Source organism: Volvox carteri (genome assembly GCF_000143455.1).
Source record: "Volvox carteri f. nagariensis unplaced genomic scaffold VOLCAscaffold_9, whole genome shotgun sequence".
Lineage (NCBI taxonomy): Eukaryota > Viridiplantae > Chlorophyta > Chlorophyceae > Chlamydomonadales > Volvocaceae > Volvox > Volvox carteri.
In genome coordinates, this window is record NW_003307552.1 from 1,221,536 (window position 1) to 1,237,461 (window position 15,926).

The 15,926-nt window shown below is 59.0% G+C and overlaps 3 protein-coding genes across 3 annotated transcripts in view; 1 reads left to right on the top strand and 2 right to left on the bottom strand.

Moving 5' to 3' along the window:
• Nucleotides 1–1,416: 1,416 nt before the first annotated feature.
• On the bottom strand, nucleotides 1,417–8,856 carry VOLCADRAFT_116789 (uncharacterized protein; the record flags this gene model as incomplete). Its single annotated transcript, XM_002948302.1, has 7 exons — nucleotides 1,417–4,646; nucleotides 4,785–5,626; nucleotides 6,072–6,532; nucleotides 7,027–7,723; nucleotides 8,127–8,335; nucleotides 8,628–8,702; nucleotides 8,758–8,856. 7 exons carry the CDS (start codon nucleotides 8,854–8,856, stop codon nucleotides 1,417–1,419), a joined length of 5,613 nt encoding a protein of 1,870 aa, XP_002948348.1.
• A 569-nt stretch (nucleotides 8,857–9,425) lies between these two features.
• arf3 (small Arf-related GTPase) lies at nucleotides 9,426–10,926 on the top strand (the record flags this gene model as incomplete). Its single annotated transcript, XM_002948155.1, has 2 exons — nucleotides 9,426–9,573; nucleotides 10,511–10,926. The coding sequence occupies 2 exons, from the start codon at nucleotides 9,426–9,428 to the stop codon at nucleotides 10,924–10,926; spliced, it is 564 nt and encodes a 187-aa protein (XP_002948201.1).
• A 4,205-nt stretch (nucleotides 10,927–15,131) lies between these two features.
• Nucleotides 15,132–15,926, bottom strand: part of VOLCADRAFT_88599 (uncharacterized protein) — a gene marked incomplete at both ends in the record, with an annotated part of 11,383 nt that continues 10,588 nt past the window's right edge. The window contains one exon of the mRNA XM_002948303.1: nucleotides 15,132–15,852. Coding sequence (XP_002948349.1) covers nucleotides 15,132–15,852 — 721 coding nt within the window. The remainder of the gene's footprint in view (nucleotides 15,853–15,926) is intronic.

Consider the following 15,926-nt stretch of genomic DNA (forward strand, 5'->3'; position numbering starts at 1 on the left):
ACGCATGAGGTGGCATGTCATATTGTCAGGCGCAAAGCCCATTACTGGCACCGGAACGATCCACAAACAGCATCCTGTATGCTGGACGCGGTACTGGTGATTATACCGAACCCAAGCATTTCTAGGCTGGCTTGAGGCCACCCACGACGCGTGCTAAGACCCTGCTTCGGCAGTGCAGAGCACGAGTACGTGACATCTCCTGAACTGGCACTGGCACTGGGGTTAATGAAATGGTTTCGCAGGTGCGGCTCATTGTACAGCTGCAGCCTGCCTTGATGAGACGTCCTACCTGTCGGCAACAATGCTTTCAGTTCTGTTACCCGTATATGTATATAGCCGGCGCTCGTACCGCGCAAGGTCGGGTTTCCAATTTCTGTCCTTGGTGAAGTGGGCGTGCTCGCGTGCGTGTGTGTATCGTATATCTGTGTGCTTGTTATGCTAGAAGTATGCATGCTAGGTGGTTTTGCTGCTTCGCCCGCTCTCACGCCGTTGCTGGCGGGAAGCGTGCGCATAGGAACGGTGGGAATTCCCCTGCTACACGGGGACCCTCGCCTGTCCCCCAATATCAGGGGATTATTCAATTGAAGTATTGGTTAGACGAAGAATGTGTTCGCGGTCACGTGGTCAATGCATGTTTTCCGGCTTCTTGTCGGTGTGGTTCTCGATATGTAAAAAGCTTATGCACTGACGCGCTAAGGATTACAGTAAGGGCTTCTCCCGCGAAACTCCCGGCCCTTCTTCAGGGTTTGGCAAAGCTGGGTTCAGGCTTTGGTTCCACGTGGACTGAGTCAAACACAGATGCGGCTTGTATTCATAGGATACTGGACCGAGCCGTTCGTAAAGATAGGTACGCGTATTCCATAGAGAAAGGTTATGCGTATACATCCACACGGACGACAGGCACAATGTCCCATCAGGGACAACTACATCTTCCCTCCATAACAGTTAGCATACCAGGCAAAATAAGAAATCGGCTCAGAAATTATTAGTCTTCGTAATCTTTCGCTCAGCGTTTCACCTCGCGAAGTTAATTTTCATCCTTGCCGATGTTCATAAGCTAATGGTTTAGGAACTCAGCTCATGCCCCAATTCATAGGCTCCTATCACAAACAATAGAACAAAGAAAATGGATAATGCAAACAGCAGGCAGAATGTCCACGGAAAGCCGCCGCCGCCAGCCCCCGTTGTCACAGATCCTTGCTCTGTGTACACACATCGCTGATTAAGAGAATAAAGTCCCAACATGCCGCATTACATCTTTTGCACGCCTTCAGCTTTCAGTTCACGCTCGCGTGCGCAGCCTTGCGACCCGCGCAAAATGTGGCACAGGACTAGGTCGCAATGTATGCACAAAGCAGAACCACATTTCCATCCGACCGAGACCTAATAATACATTTGAGCCATCCTCGTGTTTTTCTACCCATCGCCTTCACCCTGCAGTACGATGCCGTGCGGCTTCGCTCCGGAACCTCCAGCTGCCAATCCAGCATGTAATGACGCTGCTGCTACTGCCGCTGTTGCCTTTCTCCTAAAAGATGCACTCACACCATCTCCAGCAACTTGCCGATCTGCTGTTGCGCCGCCGTGGAACTCCGGGCCACTTGCATCGCCACGCCCGGGCAGCGTCTGCCAGTCGTCACCGACTCCACCAAACACGCCCACACCCTCCCTCATAGGCAGCCACCCTCTTCCAGTCACTGCGTCGCTATTTGCTCCTGACGAACCTGCAGCAGAGCTTGAGAAGTTGCCCCGCCTCATTCCGCCATCACTACTGCTAGTTGAAACCCAATCACCCTGGCTGCCGCGGGCTCCACCGCCACTGCTGCTGCCACCGTCCCCACCCTCCTGAACCCCACAGCCGCTACCACGTCGTGAAGTTTTACCATTCCATGCAACTGATGAAGCCACCGCCGCAGCGGCAGCAGCCGCTGCCGACCGATACTCTGTGCCCCGCTCGAAACCGCCGTCCCCGCTACCGCTGCTGCTGCCGCCGCTGCCACCAGTACGGCGACTGGCATCATCTATGCCGCGCACAGGGGCTAGCCCCTGGGAGAAGGAGCTCTGTAGCGCATCCAATTGTTGCTTGATCCGCGCGAACATAGCTTCGCTGCGAAGGCTCTGCATCTGCGGTGTAGTGTTCGCGGCCTTAATAGCGGGTGCAGCAGTAGAACCACCACCACCACCGCCAGCAGTAGCTGCTGCTGCACTTGCATCCACCGCGGCGCTGCTGCGGCTGGAGCCGGCAACGGCACTCTTCACCCCGCCGCCACTAGCTCCCCCCCCGCCGCTCCCCCACCGCGCAGCAGCAAAGCCTGCGCCGGCCCCAGCACTCCCAGTAATGCCGTCGAGACCAGCCTGTGCCGCAGCTCCAGTACCACCTAGCCCGGTCCTCGTGCCCTCATCACCCGCTTTTGATCTCATGGACACCTTCCTGGAGCCGTTCCGCGCCAAGCCGGATGTGCTGTCCTTCCTGGGGCTCGTCTGGTCGGGGTGCGGTAATCGGTCTGGCTGTGCGGCTGCTGACCTGCAACCAACACCCGGAGCCCCCACCGCGGGCCCCGAGGATACGGAGGCGGCAGCCGCAGCCCGTGCCGCTGCCGCCACGGCTGACTGTGGCTGCGGAGGCGGTGCGGCACGGTCCTGTGACGCGACGCCCTTTCCCCCATGATCCCGTGCACTGGGTGGGACCGCAGCAGTGCTCGTTGTGCGGACAGCACTCCGCGGTGCAGTCCCGGCAGCACCCAGCGTCGCCGCGTTCACGGAATCTAGCAGGGAGGTGATTCCGACAGTGCGCACTTCACCGCCAGAGCGACGGCTAAACCCAGGTGAACCGGACTTTCCGGCTGCAGCCGCGGCGGCTGTGGTGGCGGTGGTGGTGGCAGTGGTGGCTGAAGATTGAGCGTGCGATTGTCGGCTACGCTCCGTATAGCGTGCTGTGCCTTCGCTGCTTCCGCCACCGCCGCCTCCGCGGCTCCCACCCGACGCGCCCACGCTGGTGGGGCTGGTGCTGCCGGCCCAAGCCGCAGGTTCATAATCGTGGATGCCGCCTCGCGGTGTGCCTGCGGCGCTACTACCAGCGCTGTCATTGCCACCGTCCCACATTCCGTGGAAATACGGAAGGCCACCGCTGCTGGTGGCGCTGCCAATGCCGCCGGTAGCGCCACCACTGCCAAATGCTTGGGTCACATACGGGCCCCCGTCGCCCTCAGAATGCATAGCCGTGCTGCCGCTTGTGCCAGCCGCTGCCATCACTGTTGCACCACCGCCCCCCCGCCGCACTGTAGCGGCACCAGCTCCGCCGAATGTGCCGCTGTACAACCTGTCGTACGTATCGTATGTAACGTCATTAGCGTCGTCTATGTCATTGTTGCCTTGCCCGTTATCATCCTCGTCATCGTCATCGTCGCCAGAGGCGTACACGCCAAAGCTGTTACCGCCAAGACCAGCCCCTAGCTCAATGTCAAGAAGCACAGACTCGTCATCGTAGTCGACACCAGCGTCCCCGCCGCCATCGTCTAACTCGTCGTCCGTACGCCAGTCACCCGCCGCCGTGCCGTCAGCAGCCTCCATGCCATCATCGGTTAGTTCGTCGCTGGCTCCAAAATCAAAATCCTGCATGCCTGCCAACCGCTGCCGCAAGCTCCGCACCAGTGATGTAAGGCCCTCGATTGACGTCGATGATGTAGCGCTACAACCATCACCACCAGGTCTAAGGACGGCACTTGCTGGGGTGATCGTGGCGGCGGCGACGGCTGCTGCAGCAGCAGCAGTGCTTCGGCTAAACACACCAGCAGTTGCCGCTGCAGCAGCACCAGCGAGAAGGGGACTGCTGGCCGCCTGCGTTGCGACAGCGGCGCCGCCGCCTGCTCCCGACGTCCGCACCGGCATGGGCGGCCCACGCGATACTCCACTGAAGAAGCCACCGCTGCCGCCCGCTGCTACTTCACGGCCCAGGCTGCCGACCCGGCCCCCCTGAACCGCCGCTGTGGCCTCCTCACCAAGCATGTTCGCAGTGCCTTGGCTTGGGCTGGCACTGGCACCCGCAGGGTCAGCAGCAGCAGCAGCCGCGGCAGACCTTGCCCGCATCCGGAACAGATAGGTGTCTAAGTCAAGCTGCGGCATCTCGCTGGCCTCTGCATCGATGCACCCGGGGTCCACTGTGGACGTAGTGGCAGCGGTCGTGGGGTGCGCCGGGTTGCGTGCGCCATGTGCGGTGGGGCTGCTGTCCAGCCCCGATGACCCCGACATTGGAACAGACAAGACATGGTGCAGACTTCGCCGGCGGGACGGAAAATCGTCGTCTCGGTGTCGGGGTGAATCAGCGGCCGCTGCCATCGCCGCCGCCGCCTTAGACGAGGGCTTAGCCACATCAGCCGCACCTGAGGCTTCCATGAATGTCCCAGTATGGCAGGCGGCGACCCGGCGTGACGATTGGCGGCCGACACCACCGACATGCACCTCTTCGTTGCTATCTTCCGACAGCTTTGCAGATACCCCCTCCGGTCCGGGGTTCACTGCAGCTGAGCGCCGGCTTGGGTGCTCCGCTGGGCTGCTGACAGAACGTCGGAGACGCTTCGATGTGCTTCGTGAGGGGCCACCGGCTGCGGCGCTGCTGTCGTGCACGGCTGCGTCAACATCGGGGCGTCCTGCAGCCCGGCCGCGGTGGTGGCGGGGTTTGGTTGGGGTGTGCTGGGCACCAGGCGGCTCACTTTTCGCAGCACCACCACCCTGTTCAGGCCTATCCTCTACCGCCACACTCTCGCTCCGGCTCCCATGAAACTCACCATCTCCATGCCGCTCCGAGACCGAATTGAAGCATCCCCAGGCCCTCCGGCCGCTTGAGCCCGCCGTGGCGGCACGAAGCTCACTAGCCGCAGCGCGTGCAGCCGCCTGCGCGGTGCGAGACGTTGCACCCGCTGCTGCCGCCGGCCCCACTGGGCTGCGCCTCCCTGCATCGTACTGATGATGCCCATGTTTGTCCAAGGCAACGCCCGGCCCCATGCCGGCCTCCTCGGCCAAGCCCCGCATTGCTGCAGGTAGCCTAGAGTTCGCAGATTCCTGGCGCGGGGCGTTAGTTGTCGTGTTGGTGGAGGCAGTGGTGGTGGCCGGCGGCCATGCGTCCACCACAGGCATTCCGGATGCTGCTGCTATCCCGCCAGGTCGCTGCCGGTAAGATTGCTCTCGACGGTGCTCTTGCTTCCTATCTTCATCACGGTTGGAATCCCGGACGCACCACTCCCGGTCCCGATCCAAGTCGCTTTCGTGCAATGACGAAGCGGCCGCGACGGTGGCAGTGCTGCTGCTGCTGTCACTTGTAGGCCTACTTGGCACGCACGACCCAGTGGCATGCAAACCGCCACTTGCTCCAGCAGCGGCAGCCGCAGCCGTCGCCATGGCTGCATTAAAGCGCGATACCGGCCCATGACCTCCGGATGAGAAGGGTGATGGCGCCACGCCGGCTGCAGAGCGCGTGAAAGGATTACCGCTCCTTGGTTGTGGTTGTGGTGGTGTGGCCGCGGAAATACACGCGGGCTCAGCCGGCCCAAATCCGGATGCTGGTGCTTTGAACTCCCCGCCCAGAGTTGCGCTGGGCAGCTCCGCTCCCGAGGGGTGCTCTGCCAAAGTCCTGCAAGGGGGAAAAACCTGTCTTAGAATAAGCATAGAAAATGGGTTTTTCCTCGGTGGAGAGGGTTTTATATGCTACCCTAGACTGCTGGTAGGCTCATGCATGATTTGCGGGTGACTTCAGGAGGCATGAGCGGGTCCTGAGATTATGCGATTTCTGCTGTGCCTGAAAGTGAAGAGTGGATAGATAATCTCATTGGTCTCTTCACTGGTCTTTTTTCGACTGCGCGGCGGCCCCCATACGCAAGCCCCAGGGCAAGGGATGGGACTCGGCTACCCTTCAGCCCCTCCCCATCGCCATAAGAACAGGCCCATTCACCAGCCTGTTCAATAGCATATCCTTGCGAGGGCCGGATCTTTCCTGCCACCTTCGCACCGGCGCTGTACATGGCATCCCACCCCACATCGCAATCCTCCAACACCGCAGATTACACACGTTGCCATACCTCTTCAGCTCGCTTGGAACTGAGACGACCTCCCCGTGGTGCGCGCCATCGCTACGCCAAGCGCTGGTTGCCGCAGCCACAGCCTGACGGGCAGCAGCCGTCGCATCCTGCGGCGGCTGAAACACACCTGCCCTTGCCGCCGCCAAATCAGCAACTTCTCTGTCCTGCCCCTCACGCGGCGTCACCACCTGCGCCCTGCGGAGCGCCGCGCCTTGCCGTGTCGGGCTCAGTGGCCGAGGCGAGTGCTTCTCCTGCCCTGCGCCTGCCCACAACCGGTCTTTGGCACTCGGGCTCTGCGACCTGGTACGAGCAGCCTGCGGGGGCCCAGGGTTCGATACAGACACCACGCGACCCGAGGTGCTTTCCAGGGAGACCGAGCCACTGTGGGGGTCCGCTGCAGACTGTCTGCCACGTTGCTGCTGCTGCTGCTGCTGTTGTTGCACAGATGCGGCCGGCGCCACCTACATGCACATGCACACCGGATACATGCCAGGTGACGTGTGTCCGGTGATGCTCCTACACCACCAACAATATATAAGCTGGTCCAACGCTGCAACGCTTGGGCGCATGCATTCCATGCATGTACATCATGACATGTGAAAACGAAAACCGAATGGGGCTGACTTCAGGGAGATATGGCGCCGGCAGTTGCAGACCACTTGCCTTCCTATTGAAGATGACCATTCACCATTCCGTCTTCTCTGGGGATGAAGACCTAAGAAGACCCCCCCCACCCGTCCCATCCCTCACCCCCCCTCCCTGACGCCCTCCTCTGTCGAGGCATGACTTTCGCCAACGCCGCGAGGCAAACCTCCAACCGGGCGATGTAAGTGCTCGTGCCAACGTTGCTGCAGCAAGCAAGCCCCTCCCGAACCCCTCCCTCCGCAAATAAAAAGCGCCCCTCAGCGTGCAGCACACAGCCTGGCATGCCGACTTCATAATAAACGCGTCACACCTGTTCAGAGGCGAAGAGCTGGTCGGAGCCAACGGCCGCAGCTGATGGCTCCTTGCTGCCGACTGCGGACGACCCAGCTCCGGCACTGCTGCTGCCTTGCGAGCTTGACCGGGAGCTGGGACCCGTCCGGGGACCCCCAACCCCAGCGGCAAAGGCGCCGTTGCCGCTGCTACCGCCAGTCACCCGCCTGCTGGAGTTACTTCTTGCTGGGGGAAGAGGATGCTCGTGAGCCGCGGCAGCAGCGGACGGCGACGGTGGAGCGGGCTCCCTGACCGCCGCTGCAACGGTGTTAGCCAGGTCGCTGAGCAGCCTGTCAGTGTACCCAGCGCATGCGGGGTAGGAGCTGGCGCTGAGGGGGCTCCAGGATTCATCAAGATCGTCGTCTTGCGGGAGCTGCCCCGAGTGCTGGCTGGGAGGGTGGGGCAGGCTGGGAACAGGCGGATTTTGAGCCTCCTGGAACTCCTGGCGGCCCTGGCGCTGCTGCTGAGGCTGTGACTCCTCCTCGCCATGTGCGCAGTTCAAGGGTGCAGGGTGCGGCCAGGTCGGCTGCTGGTCTGAAGTCGCAGGCAGTGGTGTCACGGCCACTGGCGCTGCCGTGGCGGTGGCCGTTTCCATAAGCCCCTCCAGTTGCTTCGTCCGATCATGAAGCTGCTCCGTGGCAAAAAGGTAGTCATCCACGATCTGGCCGTACGATTTCCTGTAAGGCATGTAGTGGCAAGATCCAAGCAACCCGATAGTATGGCGGTGGGGAAGGTGGGTTAAAAGCCGGTCAAGACCCTGGGACACGTCCGCTGGGAAGGGGAGGTGCAAGAAAACACTCGGCCTTCCCGCATGGTCGTCGCAGGTGCAAGTGTACATGTGTTGGATGGCAACATCGCTTTTGCCATAGTGCATAGCAGAGAATGAACGGGTGTAAAATGCTGGTAGCCATGGTTGCCGGTGGCTTGCTTCACAGCAGCGGAAGTGGGTTGGCAATGCACCTAAGGTAACGGCAGGAAACGAAGTATGGTTGGCTCTGCTCATCTGGCCTCGCGGAATGGGCTTAACAAGGCCAGACCGAAACCATAGCGTAACCGTGTCATGTCCTTTACGTCCCTTACCGCAGCATCGCTGTAGCTTGGTCATATTGCTCCTGGAGCTTGGCGCGCTCCATCCGCTCCGCTTCCAGCTGCCTGGTCAGATCCTTGATGCGCAGCTCGAGGTCGGCCGTGATAGTGCTGGCGGGATCACGTCCAATCGGACTGCCGTCACCACCGCCAGACGTCGCCAATGCGCCTCCAGCAGCACTGAATCGCCTGGCATTTGAGGCCTGCGGCGGAACACGAAGCGCAAGGAAGGTTGGGAGTCAATGGTTTTTGACAGTACCTGAGAACGGGTTACCTGTTGAACATAACGTTTCGATGGGGAATGGAGGGGGCCAAGGCGTGCACGCGTGGGGTCATGGCGGCCATATAATCAATGCACATGGACTCATGCAGGTAAAGCTTAGGTACAGCACGATTTGCCAGGCGATTTGGAGCTGCAGGGCTTCCATGCACAGCGTGCTTTGAGTATGACAAAGAACTACCGGTGACTTAACCCGTATGCAGTAGGGGACTCACCATGTCGTTTGCTTCCTTTTGAGCATTTGCAGCTACCGTCTTCAAGGAGTAGAACAACACCTGATCGGCACGCCGCTAAGGGGTCGCGTCAAGCGCTCATGCGGACGGGGCAATTTTGTCCCTGTCCTACCTGGAGATCAAGCACATATTGTTGTGCGGACGAAATTTCGTCCAGAACCTCTTGTCCTGGGCCCCTGGCACTGGAGGTGGAGCCACCTAGAGTTGACATTTTAGTTATTCTTGGTCTCCGTTCCAGCAGCTTGGCCAATCCGTCTATAATGCTATCCGATAGAAACGTTTGCCAGTAAAATCGTTTGCGCCCGTATCAGGGCTTACTTCTTGCAGCTGTCGCAGACATAACCCCCGAATGAAATGTGGCACCATGGCCAATGCCGAACCTGTCAGCAGCGCGTGATAGATTTTGTTTAAAATTGTTGCAAGACAGAGCTGCAAGGAGCGAATTCATTGGTTGGGGAAGTTGATTAGGCCCATTTGGAATTTTGTCCCGGGAACGGCAAAATGCAGGGGACAGAGTCTCAAACTTCTAGGGTGATCTGCTACATTACTAGTTTATTCATTTCTACCTAATCTTGTGTTTAACGCTTAGGAACTTTATCGCTCGCCCCATCTCGTTGGCGTGCAGCACACCTTGGCAGTGCTTGTAATCTTAGCTTTATCCAGCACGAAACGCAGGACAAAAGCATAGATAGCTGAGTGCCGCGGTGACAGGTGCTTTCGTTTTCGGGTGGACAGAAAGGCAGTTTCTCGTAGACCACCTTCACGCCTGGGCTGCCCATCATGGGGCAGGCAATTACCAAACTATTTGACAAAATTTTCGGGAACCGCGAAATGCGGGTAGTGATGCTGGGACTAGACGCTGCTGGCAAGACCACTATCCTTTATAAACTCCACATTGGCGAAGTTTTGACAACCGTGCCAACTATAGGTGAGATCACTGGTGTTTTTTGTTGAGCCGCGGCTGCACCTTGATGCGTACATATAAGGAGATGGGCGCGCGACGCGCGGGCGTGCGGGGCCAGTCCACAACGGACTGCGAGCGTGTGTGCACCCTTATACTTCAGCTCCGCCTAGTTCTGTGGTAAAGCTGGGGCAGACCTTGTATAGGCAACAGGCCCCGCACGTTAGTCCGAAGTTTTTCTTGCACGCGTTTTACGCCTCCACTTCTCGTTTGGCGCGGGTGCTTTGAGGGTTCTCAGTGCTGCAGATGCCACACCCTCACGGACCCGGACTCTGGGACAGAGGGTGCCGTGCGGAGCCTCGCATATGTGCCCCAGTTGTTGTACGTCAGGCCCTGCCTTGGAAAGTCGCTAAGGACATGGAACCCGCCTCCCTCGCGCACACACATCCCCGGCGCCCTGATGCAGCCCCAACTAGCTGACGAACCTCGCAACGCGCGCTGCCCGCTTCACTGCTGGATGCAGCGCGCCCGAAACACTCCTAATCCAAACACCTCCTAATCCTTGACTCTGCCTGTTTCACTCCGCACATCATGGCCATCCAGTACGCACCGCCACCGGCGGACCGAATCCCTCCTTGTCCGCCCTAACCATGTTGTGTCTCCCAGAGCCCTTCCGCACCTTACATCCCATACCCTTCCCTCTCCCGCCTCGTTCCATCCTCCCCAACTTTTTTCCTTCCCCGCTTATGTCCCGCAATCATTTTGTAACAACCCTTTCGCTCCCGTCTTCCCAACCCCCCACCGCTACCTCCTTCCCTCCTGCCAGCCAACGTCACTCGCCACCCAGCTCCGAATCCTCACACATACGCATCTCTCCCCCCTCGTCTTTCCCCCCCCCCACACACACACACATTCTTCCCCACTCCATTCATCCCCCGACCCCACGTCCGCGCGCACTCCGCAGGTTTCAACGTGGAAAAGGTGCAGTACAAAAACGTGGTCTTTACTGTATGGGATGTGGGCGGCCAGGAGAAGCTGAGACCGCTGTGGAGGCACTATTTCAACAACACGGACGGCCTCATCTTCGTCGTGGACTCCCAGGACCGGGACCGCATCGGCAAGGCGGCGGCGGAGTTCCAGGCAATTCTTCAAGACCCGCTGATGCTGCACTCGGCCATTCTCGTGTTTGCCAACAAGCAGGACATGCGCGGCTGCCTTACCCCTCGGGAGGTGTGCGAGGCGCTGGGATTGCCCGAGATGCGCAACCGAAAGTGGCACGTGCAGAGCTCCGTTGCCATCAAGGGAGAGGGGTTGTACGAAGGACTCGACTGGCTTGCAACTACGCTGAAGAGCTCGAATGCGGGGCGCCCTGTATCTTAACTACGTTGCGGGAGGGGGGTCAGGGCCCAGCTGCTAGGTGACGCGCCTACTACCGCAGGGGGCATGGAGGCCAGGACGGGGCCTGGAGTGTGTTTTGCTGAAAGAGCCGTGCGGGGGAGAGAGAAAAGGCGACTAAGGAAGGAAGGTGATGTGAGGAGAGGGGTGTTTTTCGTTTGCGTGACGGGAGGGTAGGAGTCACGGATTGGGGGGAGAGTTTTGGTGTTGTGCTGTGTGGAGCCCGGGTTTCGTGCATGCATATTGTCATGATGGGCCAGTGAGGGAGCTTGGGGATGGATGGGAGTTTAGATGGGCTTCCCGGAGGACACCCCTGGAAAGGGGTTCCTTTTTCCCCAACCTCCCCTGCCGCGGTACGTGTTGACCTCGTCCTCGGGGACGGGAGCTGTAACCAGTGCGGAGGTTAGGGGGAGGCGGCACGTGGCGTGTATCAGTGAGTAACAGTTTTAGGTTGGTTTGTGGCTGCGTTACGAAATACGAAACGAGCTGTGTTCTTGTGCATGTGTCAGTGGCAATGGCACCCAATCTCATGTCCATGTCAGGAGGGCGGGCACGCTGCACGCCGTGGCGTCGCAGTCACCTTCCCCTCCCCCCGCCTCTTTCACCTCGAAGCGCCGTGTCCTTTTTTTGCCGCCGGGGCTGCTGTGGATGCGACAGGGGCTCAGGGAAACACGGCTGTTCTGCGCGCTATGCCTCTTGCGTTGTTGCATCTACAACCCAATAAAACGTACATACCAATAACATAGCTTGGGTGTGCGGCAGCCACTGCGGGCTGCTTCGCGTTGCAGAGTATCTTGAATTGGGGAAATCCGGAGTGCGGCGACTGAGGCGCTGAAAGACCTCTGCCTTGTTGAGGTCCTTCTGTCATGCCCCGCTTGGCCCTCATCCGTGTTTAACACGTGCCTCGCGCTGTTGTGAGGTTCCCTTGTTCCCTGTACTGGGTCTTTGGCATACGTGACATGCTGCGGCCCCGCAAGGGTGTACGACAGTGAAGTGTTGTGAAGGCTCTCCAGCTGTTCGAGGAAGCGGACCGGACCGTGGGGTCGTCGTCGTGCGGGCAAGCAGATGGAGTACCCCCACGGCTGTTGGCCTGGTCATATCCGTCCACTTTGTGGCTTTTGTCGCGGTACAAAAACGAGGGCGGGGCCCTCACCGAGCAAGTGAGTTGGTGGGGAGCTCCTCGTTTTATATGGAGGCGCAGAATCTTTATCAGGAAGAGGGCGGCAGTAGCAGCACCAGCAGCGAGTGGTGGGCAGAGGGGATGGGCGGACGGACGTGTGCGGATGTGGAAGCGAATGTGGACTCATGGAATAATGGACACGCCGTTCTGCGCCCTGCCTAGCCTGCCACCTTGAAGCGGGTGGCACTATGGTACGTGTGCTCGGCGACTCTTATCGGCGCTGAAAGATACTGCTTTAGTTTCATAACTGTGTTAGCATAGGAGGCGCTGTGCTGGTGGGGAGTCAAACGACACTCTTGTGGCAGGAGACTACAGTCATAACGATATCGTTTGCTGCTCATGGTGGCTTGGCGGTGAGGGTGCTGCTGCTGCTGCTGCTGCTGTCTGCGCCTGTGGTGTTGCGGACTCGGCCGCGCGATTTGACCTTCTGATGAAGGGGCCACAGCCAGGCTTGTGTGCCGTGTGTCACGTCCTCTAGGATTGATGCGGTCTGGTGGTATAGAGTACGCAGGGCCCTGGCTGCGCCGCTTTTGTGGGTGCCGCTTGAGGTGCATGATGTTTGCGAGTGCACGATGGTCTGTGTAAGGCTTTTAGGTGATGTTGATGGTTCTGTATGGAAATGCTGTTGAGGGACCGGGTCGGTGAGCTCAAGCGCCAAGTGGGTTCGGGCCCCGTGATGACACCTCTCTCGTTCCTTCGGCCTTAAGGCGGGTTGGAGAGAGTTGGAGAGAGCCCACGCGGGGTAGCACAAAACAAACGGTCTCCATGCACTGGCGCGCGCAAATATTGTTCATCAGGTCAGCTTCTATACAAGGCCGACACCAACCGTACGACGCTGTATCGGTCGGTAATCCGTCGAATTTTTTTGTTGGTTCCAGTGGCGGCTGCAGCTCCAGTTCCTTCGCAACTCATAAGTCATCATATCGCATTTTTAAGGACTAATCTAGTCTAGGTTCGATCCAGTGGTGGTTCCGTCAAAAACCCGAATTCGCCAGCCCCCCCCGGTAAGTCGACACGCACGCTCAAAATGCATATCAGCACCTCTTGATGCGAAGAGGAAGCGCCGTGATGAGCCGTCATGGGGCGAGGCGCATGAATGTCAAATGCACATGTCCGTTCACAGCCAAGAAAGCTGTTCTCCCCGCAATGCCTTTGAATGCTTGTAGCACGATCTGGTATTAGACTTGCGAAATGGTGCCCCGATACTCCTCCTCGCATAACACATGTGGTATTGGCTATTTGTTATTCTATTGGCACATTGTCAATGCAAACATCCTTACGTAGGCTCTCTGTCTGCATCCTTAGCTCTCAAATCTTTAAGATCTCTCACTCACATACGCGGCTTACACTCACGCACACACATACACACACTCACACACACACTTACACACACACACTCACACACACACACACACCTCAGCGACGCTTCCTAGTAATGGTTCCGCAACCACACCGTCACCGCAACTAGCACAACCTGAATCCGAGCCCTGACTACCCGGAGCGCCCCACACGTGCTGTGGGTCCTCCGCACAAGAAACTGCAGTTTACATCCCTTCGCCCGGCTTGAGCGCCGGCTAAGAGGTCAGCCAGGAGGACAACATGCAGCTAGAAGAGACGCGGTCTTCGCGCCAGCAACGTCGCGCGCCATTATTACAGCGCTCCCTAAGCACCTGCGTGCCCGCGCACCAATTTGGTTCGACAACAGAAACACAACTAGGGCACCACAGGATATTATGACACCGCAATGTGCCACACCTCAAAGAGGACTCTGAACGGGGGTCCAAAAAATTCCGAATTTTGAGTACCATCAGAATCACAGTCGGCGTCGTACACGCATACATACACGCATACATGCACGCATACATACATGCATACATACACACGCGCGCGCGCACGGCAATTAACGAGCCCCAGGACATCCCTGCAAACGCCGGCTTCGATTAACATTAGGGTAACCCCCGGATGTAGCTTTATTGGAGCAACCGTTAATAAGCCGTTGGACAAGCTTGGTACGACACCGTCATTGACGGCTGACGTGGACGTATCGCCGTACGACCGTAGACGCCAAGGGCTCACGCATGCGGGCAGGATCCTCAAAGCCGGCGGGCGGCACCCGAAGGAGTTTATCCAAAACTAAACACTATGCGTGGCTGTTCGTGGTCGGGAATGTTCGATGGTCCGAGCCGCGATGAGGGAAATGGTCCCGAATGTGAGCAAAAAACAACGTCAGGTCAGTTCGGTTTGAATGGCGGCTGCATACATGCAAAATGGTCTCTTGTAAGGTCCTGTACGGCACCTGCAGGTGTACGGCTACTGCTACTACAGCGAGCTAGAGGAACCCACCCACCCACCCACCCACCCACACCCATTCACCTGCAACACGATAAACGTCGGCAAATAGTCCTCTCACACACACATACATACATACATAAATATAAAGTGGAATGTCAGTAATTTATATATTCATTGCTATGCGGTGTGCTGCTATCGCCATCATCGCTATGATGTGCACTTGTGCAGTTATCATTATGTAGTACGACACCACTTGTACGACAGCTTCACGGGATACGACATCTACGCGCTGGACAGTCTTCAGATGGTCGACGTTCTGAGGCCGCATGGGACGGTGAGGAACCAGGGGCGCGCTATGGCGGGCAGGGAACGGAACAACGCTGATGGGTAACAAGATGCAACAAAAAGTACGACGCGCATGAATGCACGGAGAGACGAGACAGCGCACGGCATGCCGTACAGCCGTACATCATTGCAGCAGCGCTCTACGTTTCCTGCTATAGGCATAGCTTTGCACATATAAACATCAGTTCGCCCTGTATGGCCTTTCCACCAGTTTATTTATCTCCCACATCTTGAACTCCTGCCACTCGTTTCAGCATGTCATGCAACGTCGCTCGGCGCCGCAGCCCGTTACGCCACTCGCAATACCGTCGACCCCCTCCCCCACTACCCCGAAACCGCCAGCCCTGTCCAACTCGACGTCATTGGGACGGCTTCACAAAAACACAGTCTTCTGGGAGTTAACGGGCTGCCGATGGATCTGAATGACGGCCTCATCCAAACCCTTGGCCTGCCACCACCGCTCCAACCCATGCCATTCCCGGGCCGCAGCGCGGCTGCCGCCTCCGCCGCCGCCGCCGCCGGCAGTGGCATCCGTCGCCACCGACGTCCTTGAGGCCTCAGGAGTCAGAGTGTACGACTGCGGTGGCGGTGACGACGAACACGATGGACGCGGTGCGCTGAAGGCTCCGTCGGCGCCGCTAAGAGACACCGGTACCGGCTCAGGGCCCCCGCTGGGTTCCGCCATAAGGGCCCCGCCGCTAGGCCACGGCGGCGACAACGGCGCCGGCGTAGGGCCGTACGACCGACCACCGTCTGCCAGCGGATCGGCGCAGGGTAAGGTTGTCAATGACTGGCTATTGCTACCGTACGACGCGGCCATCGAGGCTGTCGTGTAGGCTGTGGGGCTGTCGCTACGGCCTCCACTGTTGCCGGCGGCGGCGGCGGCGCCGCCGCCGGTTGTCGTACCAGGGGAGCCCTTAGCTCTTGAGTGCAGCAGCGTGCCGTGGTTGGCAGCAGCTTGCGAGGCGGCTACAACTGGTAGCCGGAGCACCGGCGCTGGCCGTCTCACCACTAACCGCGTCGTGATGGTCGGTGGCGGCGGTACGTAGGGCAGGCCACGCAGGCTGCCGCCATCCGCGGCTCCGCCACGTGAGCTGTCGTAGTTGCGTGCTGACGACAGCGGCGAAATCGTCACCATCGCCGCCGCCGTCGCGGATGTGGGCGACGG